This window comes from Eurosta solidaginis, chromosome 2 (genome assembly GCF_040869045.1).
Source record: "Eurosta solidaginis isolate ZX-2024a chromosome 2, ASM4086904v1, whole genome shotgun sequence".
Taxonomy (NCBI): Eukaryota; Metazoa; Arthropoda; class Insecta; order Diptera; family Tephritidae; genus Eurosta; species Eurosta solidaginis.
The window spans coordinates 171,443,349-171,459,681 of NC_090320.1; the positions used below are offsets into that span (position 1 = coordinate 171,443,349).

Sequence of the window (16,333 nt, forward strand, 5' to 3'; positions counted from 1 at the left end):
TAATGAGCCGCACTTTATATACTGTCCAACAATTCTGTTGATAGCGAGTGATATGCAAATTAAAAGACTACAAATGCAACAAAACAACGCAATGCGATTTATATTAAAATGTCCCCCAAGAACATCAAAAACTGTAATGCTGAATCGGTTAAACTGGCTTAGTATAAAGCAGTCAATAAGTTACTTCACTTTGAAATTTATAAATCATGTAAGATTAGGAATGCTACCGAGTTACCTAAGCAATAATATATTAGGGGGACTCATGTAACCGTATAAATGCCTTATATTGTGTTAACGTATAAATTTATATAGTGCGTAAACGAGCTGTCAAATTTTATATGAAAAATCATTTACACAATTTTTATAACTTTACGCGCACATTTCATTCTGTAAACGCGGTAAACTCAAAGGAATGCAACCTTGCAGACACTTAAGCAGGCATTTTCAGCAGAAATCTCCAACATCAGCAAGTAAAGGCGTTTTAGTTTTGAATTTTCACTTAATCTTGCCATTTTTTAATTTGTATAACTATCAAAAAATGTTTGTTTGGCAATAATACAGCTGATAAACAATCAAGTTTGTCAAGAGTATTGCTTGGTGCGTTCATATAACAGCGTGTGTAAATGGATATAATTTTACACCTTATAACTTTATGTGCTTTCATGAATCCCCCTATTATATAATCACGAGATCCATAGTTATGGAACTAGATACTGCAATAATAGGGGGACTCATGAAAGCATATACACTTATAAGGTGTAAAATTATATCCATTTACACACGCTGTTAAATGAACGCACCTAGTAATACTCTTTATAAACTAATGAAATGTGCGCGTAAATCTATACAAATTAGGGGGACTCATGTAACCGTATAAATGCCTTATAAAGTGTGTAAACGTATAGGTAGGTAGGTTGAACTGGCCGGTCCATGAGGACCTCACATAGACTGATTGAGTCCGTAGTGTTACCAGAAGTTTGTTTTAACGACCAAACTGAAAAACCCTATCAAAAACCAGGACCTATGTTATAAAATAACTCCGTCCTCTTGGCAAATACTAGAAGCTTCCTAGGACTTAAGCCACTTGCTGCTTCTAGATCTGACAGCTGTATCACTCCTAATAGCTGGAGTCTTAGCCTGGCAAGTGCAGGGCACGAGCACAGAACGTGCTCGATCGTTTCCTCCTCCAACCCGCACTTCCTACACCTGCTATCACTGACCAAGCCTAATTTAAAGGCATGTGACGCCAGAAGGCAGTGTCCAGTCAGAATACCCGTCATGAGTCTACAGTCCTCTCTTTTTAATGATAGAAGCAACTGTGTTAGTCTAAGGTTGTAAGACCTACACATAATCTTCGACACTTTACAGCCCCGCGCTTGAACCCACGTCTTTTCTGCTTGGTCGATCATGTGCACCTCTCGCCTTCGCTTAATCTCGCCCAATCTAATTGGGACGTCTACGGAGCAAGCTTCAAGGGATGCGCCCTTTTTAGCTAATTCGTCCGCTTTTTCATTCCCATCTATTCCCATATGCCCTGGGACCCAATATAGATGTATGCTTCCTCCTGTCCCGATTCTCTCCAGAGACTGCTTACACTCTAACACGCATTTAGATGCTGTGCTATACGAGATTATTGCCTTAATTGCTGCTTGACTGTCAATATAAAAGTTAACACGGTTGCAGCTTAAGCTATTCTCTTCCAGGGTTTCTACTGCTTTGGTTACGGCTAATATTTCCGCTTGGAAAACGCTACAGTAATCCGGCAGCCTGTAGGATCTGCTTAATTCCGGATCAGCGCAGTATACCGCAGACCCTACTCCTTCCACTATTTTGGAACCATCGGTGTACACATGTATCGCCTCGTCCGCCATTTGCGCACCCTTGCGCCAACCGTCAACCTCTATTGTGGCCTTAAGATCTCCCTCAAAGTGCAGGTAGGGAATCATGTAGTCTGTTCGTCTTGTGACTGAGGACGCTATACTACTATGGCCATATGTTCGGCGCTCAAGCTGCCCCGAAGCATAGAGCCTGGTTGCGGTCGTTAACGCTTTGTTCTTTGCTACCAGGTCTACAGGTGGAATGTGCAGAATGGCATACAGTGCAGCCGTCGGGGTTGTTTTCAGGGCTCCCGTAATGCAAAGCATCGATAGTCTGCATACCCCCTCTAATTTTTTGAGGTATGTTGTTTTTTGTGTGGCTTTCCACCAAACAAGAACTCCATAGTATAGAATAGGGCTTACAATCGCTGTAAAAACCCAATGAGAAAGAGAGGGCGATAGGCCCCACGTACACCCCAGCATTCTTTTACATGCATAGAGTGCCGTTGAGGCCTTCTTGACCCTCTCCTCCACGTTGAGCTTCCATGACAGCTTACTGTCTAGGATGATTCCTAGATATTTTGTGCAAGGTTTCTCCTGTAAGGTCACCGCTCCTAACTTAGGCCTGGTCCAATTTGGGACCTTGTACCTCTTTGTAAACAAGACCATATCCGTCTTCTCCGCATTGACTTTCAGCCCGACATTAGATGCCCGGGTATGAATATCCCGAAGCGCCCGATCCATCAAAGAACTAATCGTTGGAAGGCATTTTCCACTTATGACAATTGCAACGTCATCTGCGTAAGCCGTAAGTTTTACGGGTCCCTCATCGAATTGCCTGAGCAGTTGGTTGATGACCAGTGTCCACAGCAGAGGTGATAGCACCCCTCCCTGCGGCGTGTCCCTGTCCACTGATTTCGTGGCCTCGTACAATCCCCATTGTGATGTAATCTTCCTGCAATTTAACATGCAGCCGATCCATCTGATTAAGGCAGGATGTACTTTAATGTAATTAAGACCATCCATAATCGCCCATTTTGCAACATTATTGAAAGCCCCGGCAATGTCCAAGAAGACTCCTAGAGCATACTCCTTATATTCCAGGGATTTCTCTATGCTTATTACCACCCAATGCAATGCGGTGTCTACCGACTTGCCTTTGGTGTACGCATGCTGTGTTGTGGAGAGCAGCTTTTCATCCACGTTGGACTTTATGTACACATCTATCAGCCTCTCAAAGGTTTTGAGCAGAAATGATGTTAAGCTAATGGGTCTATAGTCTTTGGGATACACGTGACCGATCTTCCCCGCCTTTGGTAGAAAAGCTACACGAGCAGTTCTCCAAGAGTGTGGTACATGATTCAGTCTTATGCACCCATCGAATATTATTTGAAGCCATTCCACGACCGCCCTACTTGAGACTTGTAGCATGGCCGGGAATATACCATCTGGGCCCGGCGATTTAAACTTAGAAAACGTCTTCACTGCCCACTCGATATTGGTATCGGTCACCAAGCCCGGCACCACTAGCTCCGTGATCGAAGTGTGAGTGATGTCTGCTGGTTCTTCTAAACCGTCTCCCGATGGGAAATGTGTATCGAGAAGCACCTCAAGGGATTCCTCACTATCACGTGACCATTCCCCGTTCTCTTTCTTTATTAGTCCCTGGACTATGTTTCCCTTTGCTAGGACTTTTTTCAACCGTGCTGTTTCACTGGAGCACTCTATGTCCGTACAGAAACTTTTCCATGAGTTTCTCTTCGCCCTGGTAATTTCACGCTTGTAGATCCTCAGTAGATCCCTGTACTCGTCCCGACACGCTTCGCTTTCCGCGGTCTTTGCGAGTTTAAACATTTCTTTTACCTGTCTTCTTAGAAGACTCAGCTCATTGCTCCACCATGGCGGCTTTGCTTTTCCTCTGAATCTTCTTAGAGGGGAAGCTTTGTTATACGCAGTCAAAAGCGTCCTTGTTAGGAATTCATTCGACTCCTCCAGTTCCTCTACATTAGCAACCTCTTTGGGTTGTCCCAGTTTCGTTTCTACATGTTTCTGGAATTTAGTCCAATTCGTTGCCCTAGGGTTTCTAAAGGTTCCTCCCTTCTCTACACTCTTTAGTGGGATGCTGAAGCTTATATACGCATGGTCGGAGAAGGATGGTCTATCGAGAACCATCCAATCATACCTTGATATATCACGCTCGGAGCTCAATGTAATATCCAGAACATTGCTGGATGTTGGACCAATGTATGTAGGAACATTTCCCCTGTTGGCTATCTGCAAATTGGTTTGCAGGATGTAACAAAATAGAGATTCGCCTCTCTCGTTCGTATCTGCTCCTCCCCACGCATTGTGGTGCGCATTTGCATCTGCGCCTATGACCAATCGCCCTTTGCGCCCTTCCTCCTGTACTAGCCTTTTGCACTCCATCGGTGGAACCTCCGCAGCATGGGCCATGTAGCAGGACGCCAGGATAAATGCCTGCTTATTCTTTTGCTCAACGGCCACCGCTACGAGATCCTCGGTGGTGTAATTAGGCAGCATATATGAATGCAGCTGTTTCCTTACCATTACTACAGCTCGCACCCGTCCTTCCGTTTGTGCGTAGTAAACGCCAAACCCGCGCGCGCTAAGTCCAGAAACCTTTCCTCCCGATGAGAGCCACGGCTCCTGGATCAGCGCCACGTCAAACGAACCCTCCTCAAGGGTTAGGAGGAGTTCGCTCGACGCCACTTTACTGTGTTGGAGGTTTATCTGTAGGACTCGCAGCACCATTGGGCTGTTTGTCCCCCTCCAGCACCTTCGTCTTGACGTCGTCGTCCTCCTCTTGCCCTTTTGGTTTAGAGTATTCGAGGCGCCCTTCAGCCCCTCGTGAATGTTGTGCCGTGTGTTCCTCTGTGCGAGTCACAGCACCATTTAGCGTTTGGTCCTCTTCTAGCACGTTCGTGGTGACGTCGGGGACCTCCACCTGTCTTTTTTCCCTTAGGCTTCTGAGGTCCTTTTCGACTTCGCCCACTTCCAGCGTTTTAGGATTTTTATCCTCGGGACTTCTTTTCCTGAGTCGCATGTAAATTTTGCCAGTGCCAAAGGACATTTTGCCAAGCTGCGTGTACAAAATATCCTCCGCCTGCTTGTTTATTTGGAAGATGTAGAACTGACCATCCTCGGTAGGCCGAGATACAGTAAGTACCTTCCAATCCTGTGTCAGTATGTTCGGATTCTGATTCTGCAGAAGTCGCAGTGTATCCTCCGACTTCATCACGCATGGTATCCATACCTTAACTTTTGGTACCGTGGGGATTTGCGCTTTATCCACCACCTCAAACCGCGCGTTCGTGCCTTGCCTTTGGAGGTTTGGAACGACTTCCTCCAGCCACCGCAAGCTCGCGATGTTGTCGCACGCTATCATCTTCACACCATTATACCATCCCCCCGAATCAAAGGTTGGAAGGGGCTTACTTGGTTGTTCCCGCATCATCTTAAGCATTAAGCTAATAAGCTCCCTTTCCACAGATCTCCACCTTTCAGTAGTCATTTGTCCGAACGGACTGCTACGATCAACCAGCGCCACAGTCAGTGACTGCTTTGCCACATCACTCATCTTCTCGGGAAAAGCAGGAGTCTTAGTGTTATCTCCCTTTGGAACCTCCGAGAACACCGGAGTCTTCGCGTTAACTCCCTTTAGCGCCTCCGAGAAAGCCGGAGTCTTAGCGTTATCTCCCTTTGGCTTATCTCCTACTTCCGTAGTTGGAACTTCCCTCTGACTGGCAGCTTTCGAGGTAGTTGCTACCTCGCTATTGGAACCCATCTGTCTTACAGCTTTGGGCCTACTTGTCTTGTCTATGCGACTGCCCTGCCTCGCGCCTCTAGGACTGGGTCCTTTCTGCCTCTTGAAAGCAGGCTTGTCGCCTTCTGCCGAACGTTGCCTCTTCATTCTGCCATTCGACGCTTCTTCCTCCTCGTACCGGTTGCAGAACCGGGTTTCTCGCAGCAAACCTTTTGAACTGCCTTCGACCTACTTCTACCGCTTCATGGGCCCATTCCAAGCGCTCGATCTCCACTTCTGTTGGGTCGACCACTGCTCCCAAGCGTTGTACAATTCTTAGTGCTGCACGGTACTGCGAGAGAGCTCTTTTACTTCCTCTGCTCCGTACCCTTCTCCACTCTTCTACTCCGTTTTCATTTGTGTGCTTCTCCAACACGGAGTTCATTGAATCAGCACTACTCCCGCTCCCCGAGTCCGAAGCATCGCTTAATTCGTATTTGTCGTCCCTGGATTGCCACTCAGTCCTCCTCTTTACATCCTCCTTATTACATTCAGGTAATGAGTTGTTCATCTTGGTCGTACGACCACCTGCCCGACAAGGCGGGCTCAGCGGTCCAGTATTATATACGGGGAAAGAACCGTCCGCCACAGCAGCGCCCCTTACTGCGGTAAGGCCATAAATACTTCCCGAGATGGCCTGGTATCGGGAAGGCTCCGTTCGAATACAGCCGAATTTATCCCCTGGCTGCAAATCGTCCAATAGGCACGGTCCGCATAACACCCTGGATTAGGGGTTGGCAGTTCTTGGTCACCGACATCCCGCCGCCCTCCTATGAGGCGAAACGGCGTAGATGTCAGTCCTAAACAGCTCCGCCTTATAGTCGGGCGCTATGGAGTTCGGCTAAGCCCTCACACCAACGACAAGGTGCCTACCCTAGTGAGGGGTGTAAACGTATAAATTTATCTAGTTTACGCACGAGCTGTCAAATTTTGTATGAAAAATCATTTACACAATTTGTATAAATTTACGCGCACATTTCATTGTGTAAACGCGGTAAACTCAAAGGAATGCAACCTTGCAGACATTACAGACGGCATTTTCATCAAAAATCTCCAACATCAGCAAGTTAAGGCGTTTTAGTTTTGATTTTTCACTTAATCTTGGTATTTTTGAATTTGTATAACAATCAAAAAAATTTTTTTGGAAATAATACAGCTGAAAAACAATCAAGTTTATCAAGAGTATTACTAGGTGCGTTCATATAACCGCGTGTATAAATGGATATAATTTTACACCTTATAAGTTTATATGCTATCATGAGTCCCCCTATTGTGTAAAGCTGGAGTCATTGGTGCCGTATATCGTATCGCTGTATCCGTATCCCTAACGTAATCAGCTGTTTATCGTTACGACGTTAAACCAAAACCCAATTGATTCGCTACGATACGGTTACGACCTTAGCGGCACCAATAATCGATTACATTGATTCTCATAAGGTTGGTCGAATCAGCTGTTATAAGGTTACCGATACGGTTACCGATAAAGCACCAATGTCTCCAGCCTAAATGATTTTTCATACAAAATTTGACAGCTCGTTTACGCACTAGATAAATTTATACGTTTACACACTTTATAAGGCATTTATACGGTTACATGAATCCCCCTAGAATTTCAAAGTTTACACAACTTCTTGTGTACACTAGGGGGACTCATGTAACCGTATAAATGCCTTATAAAGTGTGTAAACGTATAAATTTATCTAGTTTACGCAGGAGCTGTCAATGTTTGTATGAAAAATCATTTACACGATTTGTATAAATTTACGCGCACATTTCATTGTGTAAACGCGGTAAACTCAAAGGAATGCAACCTTGCAGACATTACAGACGGCATTTTCAACAAACATCTCCAACATCAGCAAGTAAAGGCGTTTTAGTTTTGATTTTACACTTAATCTTGGTATTTTTTAATTTGTATAACAATCAAAAAAATTTTTTTGGAAATAATACAGCTGAAAAACAATCAAGTTTATCAAGAGTATTACTAGGTGCGTTCATATAACCGCGTGTGTAAATGGATATAATTTTACACCTTATAAGTTTATATGCTATCATGAGACCCCCTACTTTAAAATTCACAGTTAGCGAATAGGGCCCCTGGTGAGGAATAGTGGTGTTCCAAACAATCGATACTATAGCATCGATAGTTTTGCAGTTCTAATTTGGTGTGCAGAACAAAGTTTACCATGATGGAAAATACACGGTATCGCATTGCGCATGTAAACATTAGTTCAGTTGTTTTTTATGAGCAATTATTACGTCATTTTTCTTTAGCTCTTGTTTTTTTTCTCTCTTTCATTCGTTCAATCAGTCAAGTGTGACGTAATACGCAGAACGAAGCAATTTTGAACTCGTGAATGCATAATCCAATGGTTGATTTGTGAAAATTTACACCATTTTCTTTTTCAAAATGTCTTTTAAACGTGCAAGACAGCCAAAAATCACGACGCAAGTTCTTCTAGACTTTGATCTGGCAGAAAGTTCTTCTGATAGTGATTTTCGTATTGAGGATCATGAAAGTGAAGAGGAGGATCGAGATAGCAACGATGAAGGGAACTCTTCCGAGAATACTGATGATAACGGGAGTGAGTTGGAGAATTTTTCTACAGACGATGAAAATGATATTAACATGGGAAGTTTTAAGCAATCCCTATTACAACATGTGTCGATGGTGCAACAAAATGACGTCCTGCATAATCTAAAAACGCTAGAAGCTCATAAAACACGCGAACCAAAAGTATCAGTAAAGCCTATTTGTTGTGTTTGTTTAGGAGATAGAAGTGATGACACTAATGAAATTATTGAGTGTGATGGTTGCGGAATTTCTGTACACGAAGGATGCTATGGTGTAAGTGATAATGTTAGTGTATCGAGCACTAACTCTACATGCTCCACTGAACCTTGGTTCTGCGAAGCTTGTCGTGCGGGTGTTTCAGAACCAATTTGCGAGTTGTGCCCAAACAAAGGTGGAATATATAAAGAAACTGATGTCGGTAAATGGGTGCATTTAATATGCGCGCTATATATTCCTGGCGTGGCCTTCGGGGAAGTTGACCAACTGTCATCTGTTACATTATTCGAAATGCAGTACAATAAATGGGGTGCAAAAGTTTGTTCTCTTTGTGAAAACCCTCGATTTGCTAGAACTGGTGTATGCATTGGATGTGACGCTGGTATGTGTAAGACATACTTTCATGTAACATGTGCTCAAGTGGCAGGATTTCTCACAGAAGCACATCAGGAAGATGCTGAGGCTGCTGATCCTTTTTTTGCACACTGCAAAGTGCATTCTGAAAAGGAAATGATTAAAAGACGGAAAAGAAATTATCACAATTTGCGTTTGAACTTGCAACAAAAACAAAAGGAGAAACAAATTACTACGCATGATGTTCCAAATCCGGCCCAGAACCGTATACAACGCAAGCTTTTAAAATATCAAGCTAAGTACTCCAGTATTAAAAAATTAAAAGCAGATCCGTGGGTTCCCACACAAAAAATGTCACGTCTGTTGACAACGTCAGCTTCAGCATGTAAAAGGCTATTAGCAAAAGCCGAAATAATGGCGATTGATGTCGAACTTTTGGAACGTCAGGAAGCTCAGATTGAATCATTGACAGATATTCGAAAAAAGTGGCATATAGCCCCGGCATTTAGTGTGGAATTTATCAGCTATTACTTAGACCGCATACCGAGAACAGAAGATCTAAGATCACAGCTATCCATAATGATGAAGAGTAATGAACGACTTTCCCTGGAACAGGATTCACTCCGCGCTAGCTATGACCTCACACTAGATGAAAATAAGAAATTTAAAACCCAACAGGTACTTTTAGAACATCTATTTATTGTGTATGAACTTTTGTCTCCTAATCATACTAATACAAAAAAAAAAAATATATATATATACACGGCGGTTTTGGGAAACAGCAGGAAGAATAAAGTAAAAGTATAGAATTGGGTCGAGTGCTAATACTCACGCAAAAATATCAGGAGACGTGTAAAAAGACGCGTAAGAACAATAAGAAGAAGAAAAAAGAACAATACCCAAAACTTGCAGAAGAGGAACGTACACTCCCTAGGAAGCGCGAGTCATTCTAGATCAACTTGGATCTGGACACTAACCGGTTAAACTCTTCCCACTCAGCATTTAGGTGATTTAATTTTGAATTTCCCTACATATCAATACAATTTGATTACTCTTTCTGACTAAATAATGAGTTATCATACAACTGAACAAAAGAAATAATCAAATATGAATACTTTTGATGATGAAAAACTAAAAAGCATTTTCCGATCACTTTTTGGAATCATTTTTGAAGTCCTTTAATGACTAAATTTTAATATTTCATAAAAACCAACAAAAAGAATAATCAAATATGATTACCTTTGATGATCAAAAACTGAATATAGTTTTCAATCACATTTTGAAATCATATAGGTGATCAAATGTGTTTACTTTAGGTGATCAAATATTTATAATCATTTTTCATTCAGCTTTCTGGATCTTTTATGAATATATTTGAAGACTGATAATGAATTTTATACTTGTTGAAATTTTACTTTTCATTAAATTTTTTATTTTTTTCACATACACATATTTTTTCAATCATGAAGATAAGAAAAAATATATAAAAATTATATTATTTATGCAAAAGATATTCTTCAAGACAAAAATAATATAATGCTGCTCGTGAACGAAGATTTCCTCAACCATTTCTCCCCTGATTGGTCAATACATAGGTTGTGAGCTATTTGACCACAGAAAAGTGAAACTATCCTGACGTAACTGGATACGGCTGCAACATCCCGTACCGTATCCGTATTTTAAGATGCAGACGATAATGCTGATGTTGGATGTTGTAGTCGCTTGTGTATATCTGTCAAGTTTGTTTGCGAGTTAGCTGTGGTTCGAATAGCTCACTTTCGTATGCTTTCTTCCCCTGATCAAATAAGATTATTATGTAGTATTCTATTTTGAATGAGGTGTGAAGAATAAATGTATTATAATGGCATTCAAAAATGATTCAAAAATCTCAACCAAAACGATTGAAATATATTCACGAATATGATCAGAAAATGACTGTGAAAAGCAGTCAAATATTACTCTAAAACTATTAAAGCTCAATTTTACAATGATATAAAATATGAATAAAAAGCGTTTCGAAATAGGAATCATAAATGATTATTCAAGAATAATCACATTTATGGTACATTTTTCTCCCGACGATACGTTAATTTTCGAACAGAAAATGCTTTTAAATTTGAACGTTTTTAATCATCTTGGGGTATAATATTTAAATATTTTTTGATCAAAATTTTCAAAAAATGCTGGCTGGGTTACCTGTCCAGACGCACCCCACCCCGACATACAAAACATATGTCCTGCTTGTAATGTGTTCCCACATGACACCAACCATCTCTTTAACTGTATTGTGGAACCAACGCCTCTAACACCCCTCATTATTGTCCACCCCTGTTGAAACAGCAAGTTTCCTTGGACTCCCGTTAGAGTATATTGATTTTTAATCGGTCGCTCCTATTGGATGGGACGACGCACTGCTACAACAACAACAACGCGTTTAGATCCTCAGTATCAATAATCCGAAGGCGAAAAAAAAAAAATGCTGAAACCGGGGATGGGCTATATAGTATTTTTGCGCAAATTACCTTTCTGCGCTGGCGGAAGAATTAAAAAATATCCTGCTGGATCCCTAAATAGCGTCTGATCAAAACTTTATTCCGTGCAAAATCTCATTGTACACAAAATATTTTCCTGTGTACAACAACCACATGAATTCAGCTGCAAATATCTACGCACATAGATACAATTTGTCTTTTCCACCTTCGGATTATTGATGTCGAGGTCAACGCGCGTTTGACACCTCTGAACAGCACAACAGACAAGTCTTGTAGTTAACTTATTGGGGTGTGGAAAGAACGTGTTTCCAAATCTGCTTTACTCCAAGACTAGAGTTTTAATATCTAAGCTATAGGAATGTAAGGTTAGGCACTGCGACCTATTGGTCTATTGTGCCCTTACTCTCTTTACACCACCCAGGCATGCTTAACCAACGAACCGATATCATTTCGTTACGATAATTAACGTTAATAAACCAAAGAAAGTCATTTCGTTTCGTTTATTAACGTCAAGAACGTCAAATTAACGAAATGATTTTGTTTCGTTTTCTGCCATATCAAAACGAAATCAAATCGTGTATGTTGAATATTAATTTCAAACTATGCTGGCAAAGCTGATTGATGGTGGAGTCATTAAAGGTGAAAGCATTAGCCAAGCTGATTGCAACTTTTCTCATGAATTTTGACAGTACGAACATTTCTCAAGAGTATTTTTGACATTACCACCAACGAATTACACAAACAAATTACATGGAGTTTGTGTGTATGTCCGCTCGCTGTTACCACCTTACGGCGTCACCATGGCTATAGCATTGCCAGCACAATTTAAACATAAAGTATCACGTTTTTTATTAACGTTTTTAAAGTTAACGAAAGCTTTTCGTTTCGGTTAAAAACGAGATACGATTTATCTTGATAATTTCTTTATCGATAATATTTCGAAGTGTTTCAACGGAAACGGTGGAAATTTTTTGATAAACGATTAGCTTAACGTTAAGGTGCATCCCTGACACCACCTCATCCAAGCCGAGTTTGTGGAGTTATCTACTTTGTTTAAATATACTTTATTTTTGTAACTCATTTTATGAATTACTTTATTTTTGAATATTATTTCAAAAATAAAATTTTAGTGTCAGGGCGTTTATAAATTTTCAATGTTAATATTAATATTTTAAATTAAAAATAAATAAAATTTTAAAAAATATATAGTTGTATCATCAACTATTTAATGGCGATCCTACCAACGGACCTAAGTCTTTGAGGACTTTTTAATGTGACTTTCAATGAAAGGAGTAAATATAGCGTTAACTACTTTGTACTTTAATTCTAAAAAATAATTTTTAATTAAGTTTTCGTTTAAACTTGAAAATTTTTGAATACTTCAAATAAAAGAAAATTCTTCTTAGTTTTTAAAATATTGAAACTAAATCAGGGATCGCCACAAGCTTCTTATGGAAGCGTGACCACACCTACTTTGAAATCAAAAAAAAAAAAAAAAAAAAAAATGCGACGGAGCTAGTAAAGAGTACACTGTAAAAACTTCGAAAATTCATAAAAGATAGTATTTTAGAAAGAAAATTATACATTTTGTAATCCTGATAGAAGGTAATTCATTAGATTTTTTTTAAATTTAATTTTTTATATTTTAAAAATTTTTTTTATATTTTTAGGTTTTTTATTTTTTTATCTTGTTTTGTTTTTTACAAACAAAATAATATAAATAATTTATTTGTTAGTCTACAAATTTTACAATTAATCAGACTAAATATGAATGAATGAATGAATATAAATGCGGATTAAGGTGTAAAATTAACAAGCATACATAGTGAGCAAAATTATATTATAAAATATGTATATACATATATTATTGAATCAGTTGTCGGGATGGACTGTGATGCCGAGCAACGGAATTGATTATCAGTGCTGTCGGAATGGACATGATTTCGAGCAGTGGGAGGTTGGAAAGGAAGATATTCCAAGCCACCCGCCCAAAGTAACTATTGATTATTAGTGCTGTCGGAATGGACGTGATTTCCAGCAGCTGATGTATATTTAACACACAATGAGTAGGGCTGTGATGTGTGGGAGGTTGGAAAGGACGTGATTCCAAGCCACCCGCCCAAAGTAACTATTGATTATTAGTGCTGTCGGAATGGACGTGATTTCGAGCAGCTGATGTATATTTAACACACAATGAGTAGGGCTGCGATGTGTGGGATGTTGGAAAGGACGTGATTCCAAGCCACCCGCCCAAAGTAACTGGAGCAGGTAACAGATTTAGTTTAACATGTGATTTTGAAACAGGTTATGAGTTCAAGGCAGTGAGTATATATTTTTTTACACTGTAAAGTGTGTCGCAAGTATCAATATTATTGCAGTGATTATTGAAATCTTTACACAGACAATGAAGAGGTTCATGCATTTGAAAATTCGATCTACATTTATTTAAATATAGCGGGTGGAAATACCGAGAGGGCCTAAAAGGGACATTAAACATCACCTCGCCAAGCAGAAATGGGCTGTTTATCATCCCTCTTAATAGTTTTACCATAAATAAAACGCCAAGCATCTCCCTACGGCTCAGTAGTGAAGGCAGCTGTAAAAGTTTTAACCGGCTGCAATAGGGCGGTAGGTTCCTTGATGGATCCCAGGGCAAATGATTTAAAGCAAAGAGCAAAAATTGCTTCTGGACCGATTCCAATTTTTCGCTATGAACCTGATTACGCGGAATGGAAGCATATTGCAATATAGGTCTTACTAAAGATAAAAAGAGAGTTTTAGTGTCATAGGGGTCATTGAATTCCTTTGACCACCTTTTTACGAAAGCCAAAGTGCCTCTAGTCCTATTCACACACGGTTCGATATGTAATTTGAAGTCCAGTTTAGGGTCCATTATAACGCCAAGATCAGTAAAGTTTGTGACTTGCTTAATGATATAATCGCCTATCATGTACTGATAGGTTTTAAAAGATTTCCTCGTAAAACACATAAACTTGCACTTCGGTAAATTTAGTGACATGACGTTCACGTCACACCACTCAACCAAGTTATTCAGATCCGATTGAAGAAGTGCCCTATCTTCAGGTGAGCGAATGGGCATAACCAGTTTGACATCGTCAGCGTACATCAGCGGTACGCAGAGCTTCAAAACATTTGGGAGGTCATTAATGAAGAGCAGAAACAACACTGGACCAAGGTGACTGTCCTGTGGAACTCCTGAAGATACATTGATGAATTCAGACAAGCAATTGTTAAACAAAACGGCTTGCTTTCTACCTACCAAGTACGAAGATACCCAAGAGAGAAGCCGTGATGGAAAACCCAATCGATCGAGTTTTAGTAGGAGTAAATAATGGGAAACTTTATCAAACGCCTTACTGAAATCAGTGTAAATGACATCAACTTCGCAGTTCGTCCTTAAGTTATTGGATACAAGGGTTGTGAACTCCAGCAAGTTAGACACAATGGACTTACCCCTGCAAAAGCCATGTTGTGACAGGTGCACTGCCGAAGATACTGCAAAAGCCAGTTGATTTGTGACAACTGATTCAAATAGTTTTGGAATAGCACAAAGTTTGGCTATTCCTCTATAGTTTGTGACACAAGATCTACTCCCACTTTTATAAAGTGGTATTATAAACGACTCCTTCCACTTCTTAGGGAATATCCCTTGCCTCAAAGAGGCATTAAATAAGCAGGTAAGGGGTGGACAAAGAAATTGAGCGCAAGTTCTCAGCACAACAGATGTATTTCATCAGGTCCACTGGAGTAGGAAATTTTCAGACTTTCCAGATGCCTTAGTACCTCATCTGTATGAATATATGGTAGGTATCCCATATATTCATACAGAGTTAAGCGAAGGTAACATGTATTGATAGTCCACCGAGGGGAGTCAGGGATAGTCGAGTAATTAGATTTAAAAAAGGCAGCAAACATATTTGCAATCTCGGAGTCAATACTAGAAATCCGATCGTTATACTTCATTACAGAAGGAACCCCTTTAATTTTTCTTTTGGAGTTGACGAAGGAATAAAATGTTTTTGGATTGGAAGAGATCCGATGCTTAATCTTCATCAGATAATTCATATAGCATCTTATCTGTAGCCTGTTGTACTTAAGGCGCAAGATGGAGTATGCAGCATAGTCACTATTAGAGCCAGATAATTTGAAACGCTTGAAGAAGCGTGTTTTTTTGTTTTTTAGATAATTAAGTTCTCTAGAGCTCCAAGCAGTAGCTGGAGATGCTGAGGAGGTTTCGGAAAAACGCACACATTTGAGGATGTAAAACGTTGGTGAAATGGACGGAGCTCGCTTCAATATCTCCGTCGTACTCAGGCCACTTTATTTTAGAGGCTTCATCGATTAGTAAAGACCAATTGGCCTTTCTAAACAGAAACCGGCGCGAAGACGCGTTCGGATCGGTAGTATTCCGCACCGGTAAGCTAAGACAATCCAGGTAATTGAAAGTGCTGGATGATAAACATCCTCAGGCAATACCACCGGATCACATCGAGTAACAGAACAATTCGATGTGTCGTTAAAAAATTTTTTTTTTGTTTTTTTAATTTTTTTATTTAATAGTATTTCGGAAAGAAAGATTAAAGTGGAGAGATTAACGTACTGTAAATTGTCCGCAATTAATTTTTCTATATCTATTTTCAGCTTGTGGTTGATAATTTCAGAAGCGCTTCTAAATGCTGATTTGTAACTCTATTTCTGTTATTTTTTTTATTTGCTTAAGGAATGAAAAGGAGCTTTCCCAAATGTACGTACTACCAAACATTGAATAAAATTTTAAAACTTCTTGACGCAGTAAGGGATATTTCTTCTTGCTTACAACTTTCCAAAGATCAATGCCTTTTAAATCTAGTAACTGTAGTTCAGAGTCGCATAGCTCCATTTGGAGTTCTGGGCTCTGCTCATTTGCATCGCATGTCATGGGTATAAAAAAATTGGTAACATTTTCTTCTTGCTGAGAGCTTTAAAGTATATTTCAATGTGATATTCGCTTTAGTCGCATCAACCTGTCAAAACTGATAAATATGCATGCAAACCG

At 40.1% G+C, this 16,333-nt stretch overlaps 1 protein-coding gene across 1 annotated transcript in view; it reads left to right on the forward strand.

Annotated features, from left to right (window-relative positions):
* The first annotated feature begins 7,842 nt into the window (after positions 1–7,842).
* LOC137240326 (PHD finger protein 14) overlaps positions 7,843–16,333 on the forward strand; it is an 87,501-nt gene continuing 79,010 nt past the window's right edge. Inside the window, exon 1 of the mRNA XM_067766403.1 lies at positions 7,843–9,463. Coding sequence (XP_067622504.1) covers positions 8,051–9,463 — 1,413 coding nt within the window. The 5' untranslated portion in view covers positions 7,843–8,050. The remainder of the gene's footprint in view (positions 9,464–16,333) is intronic.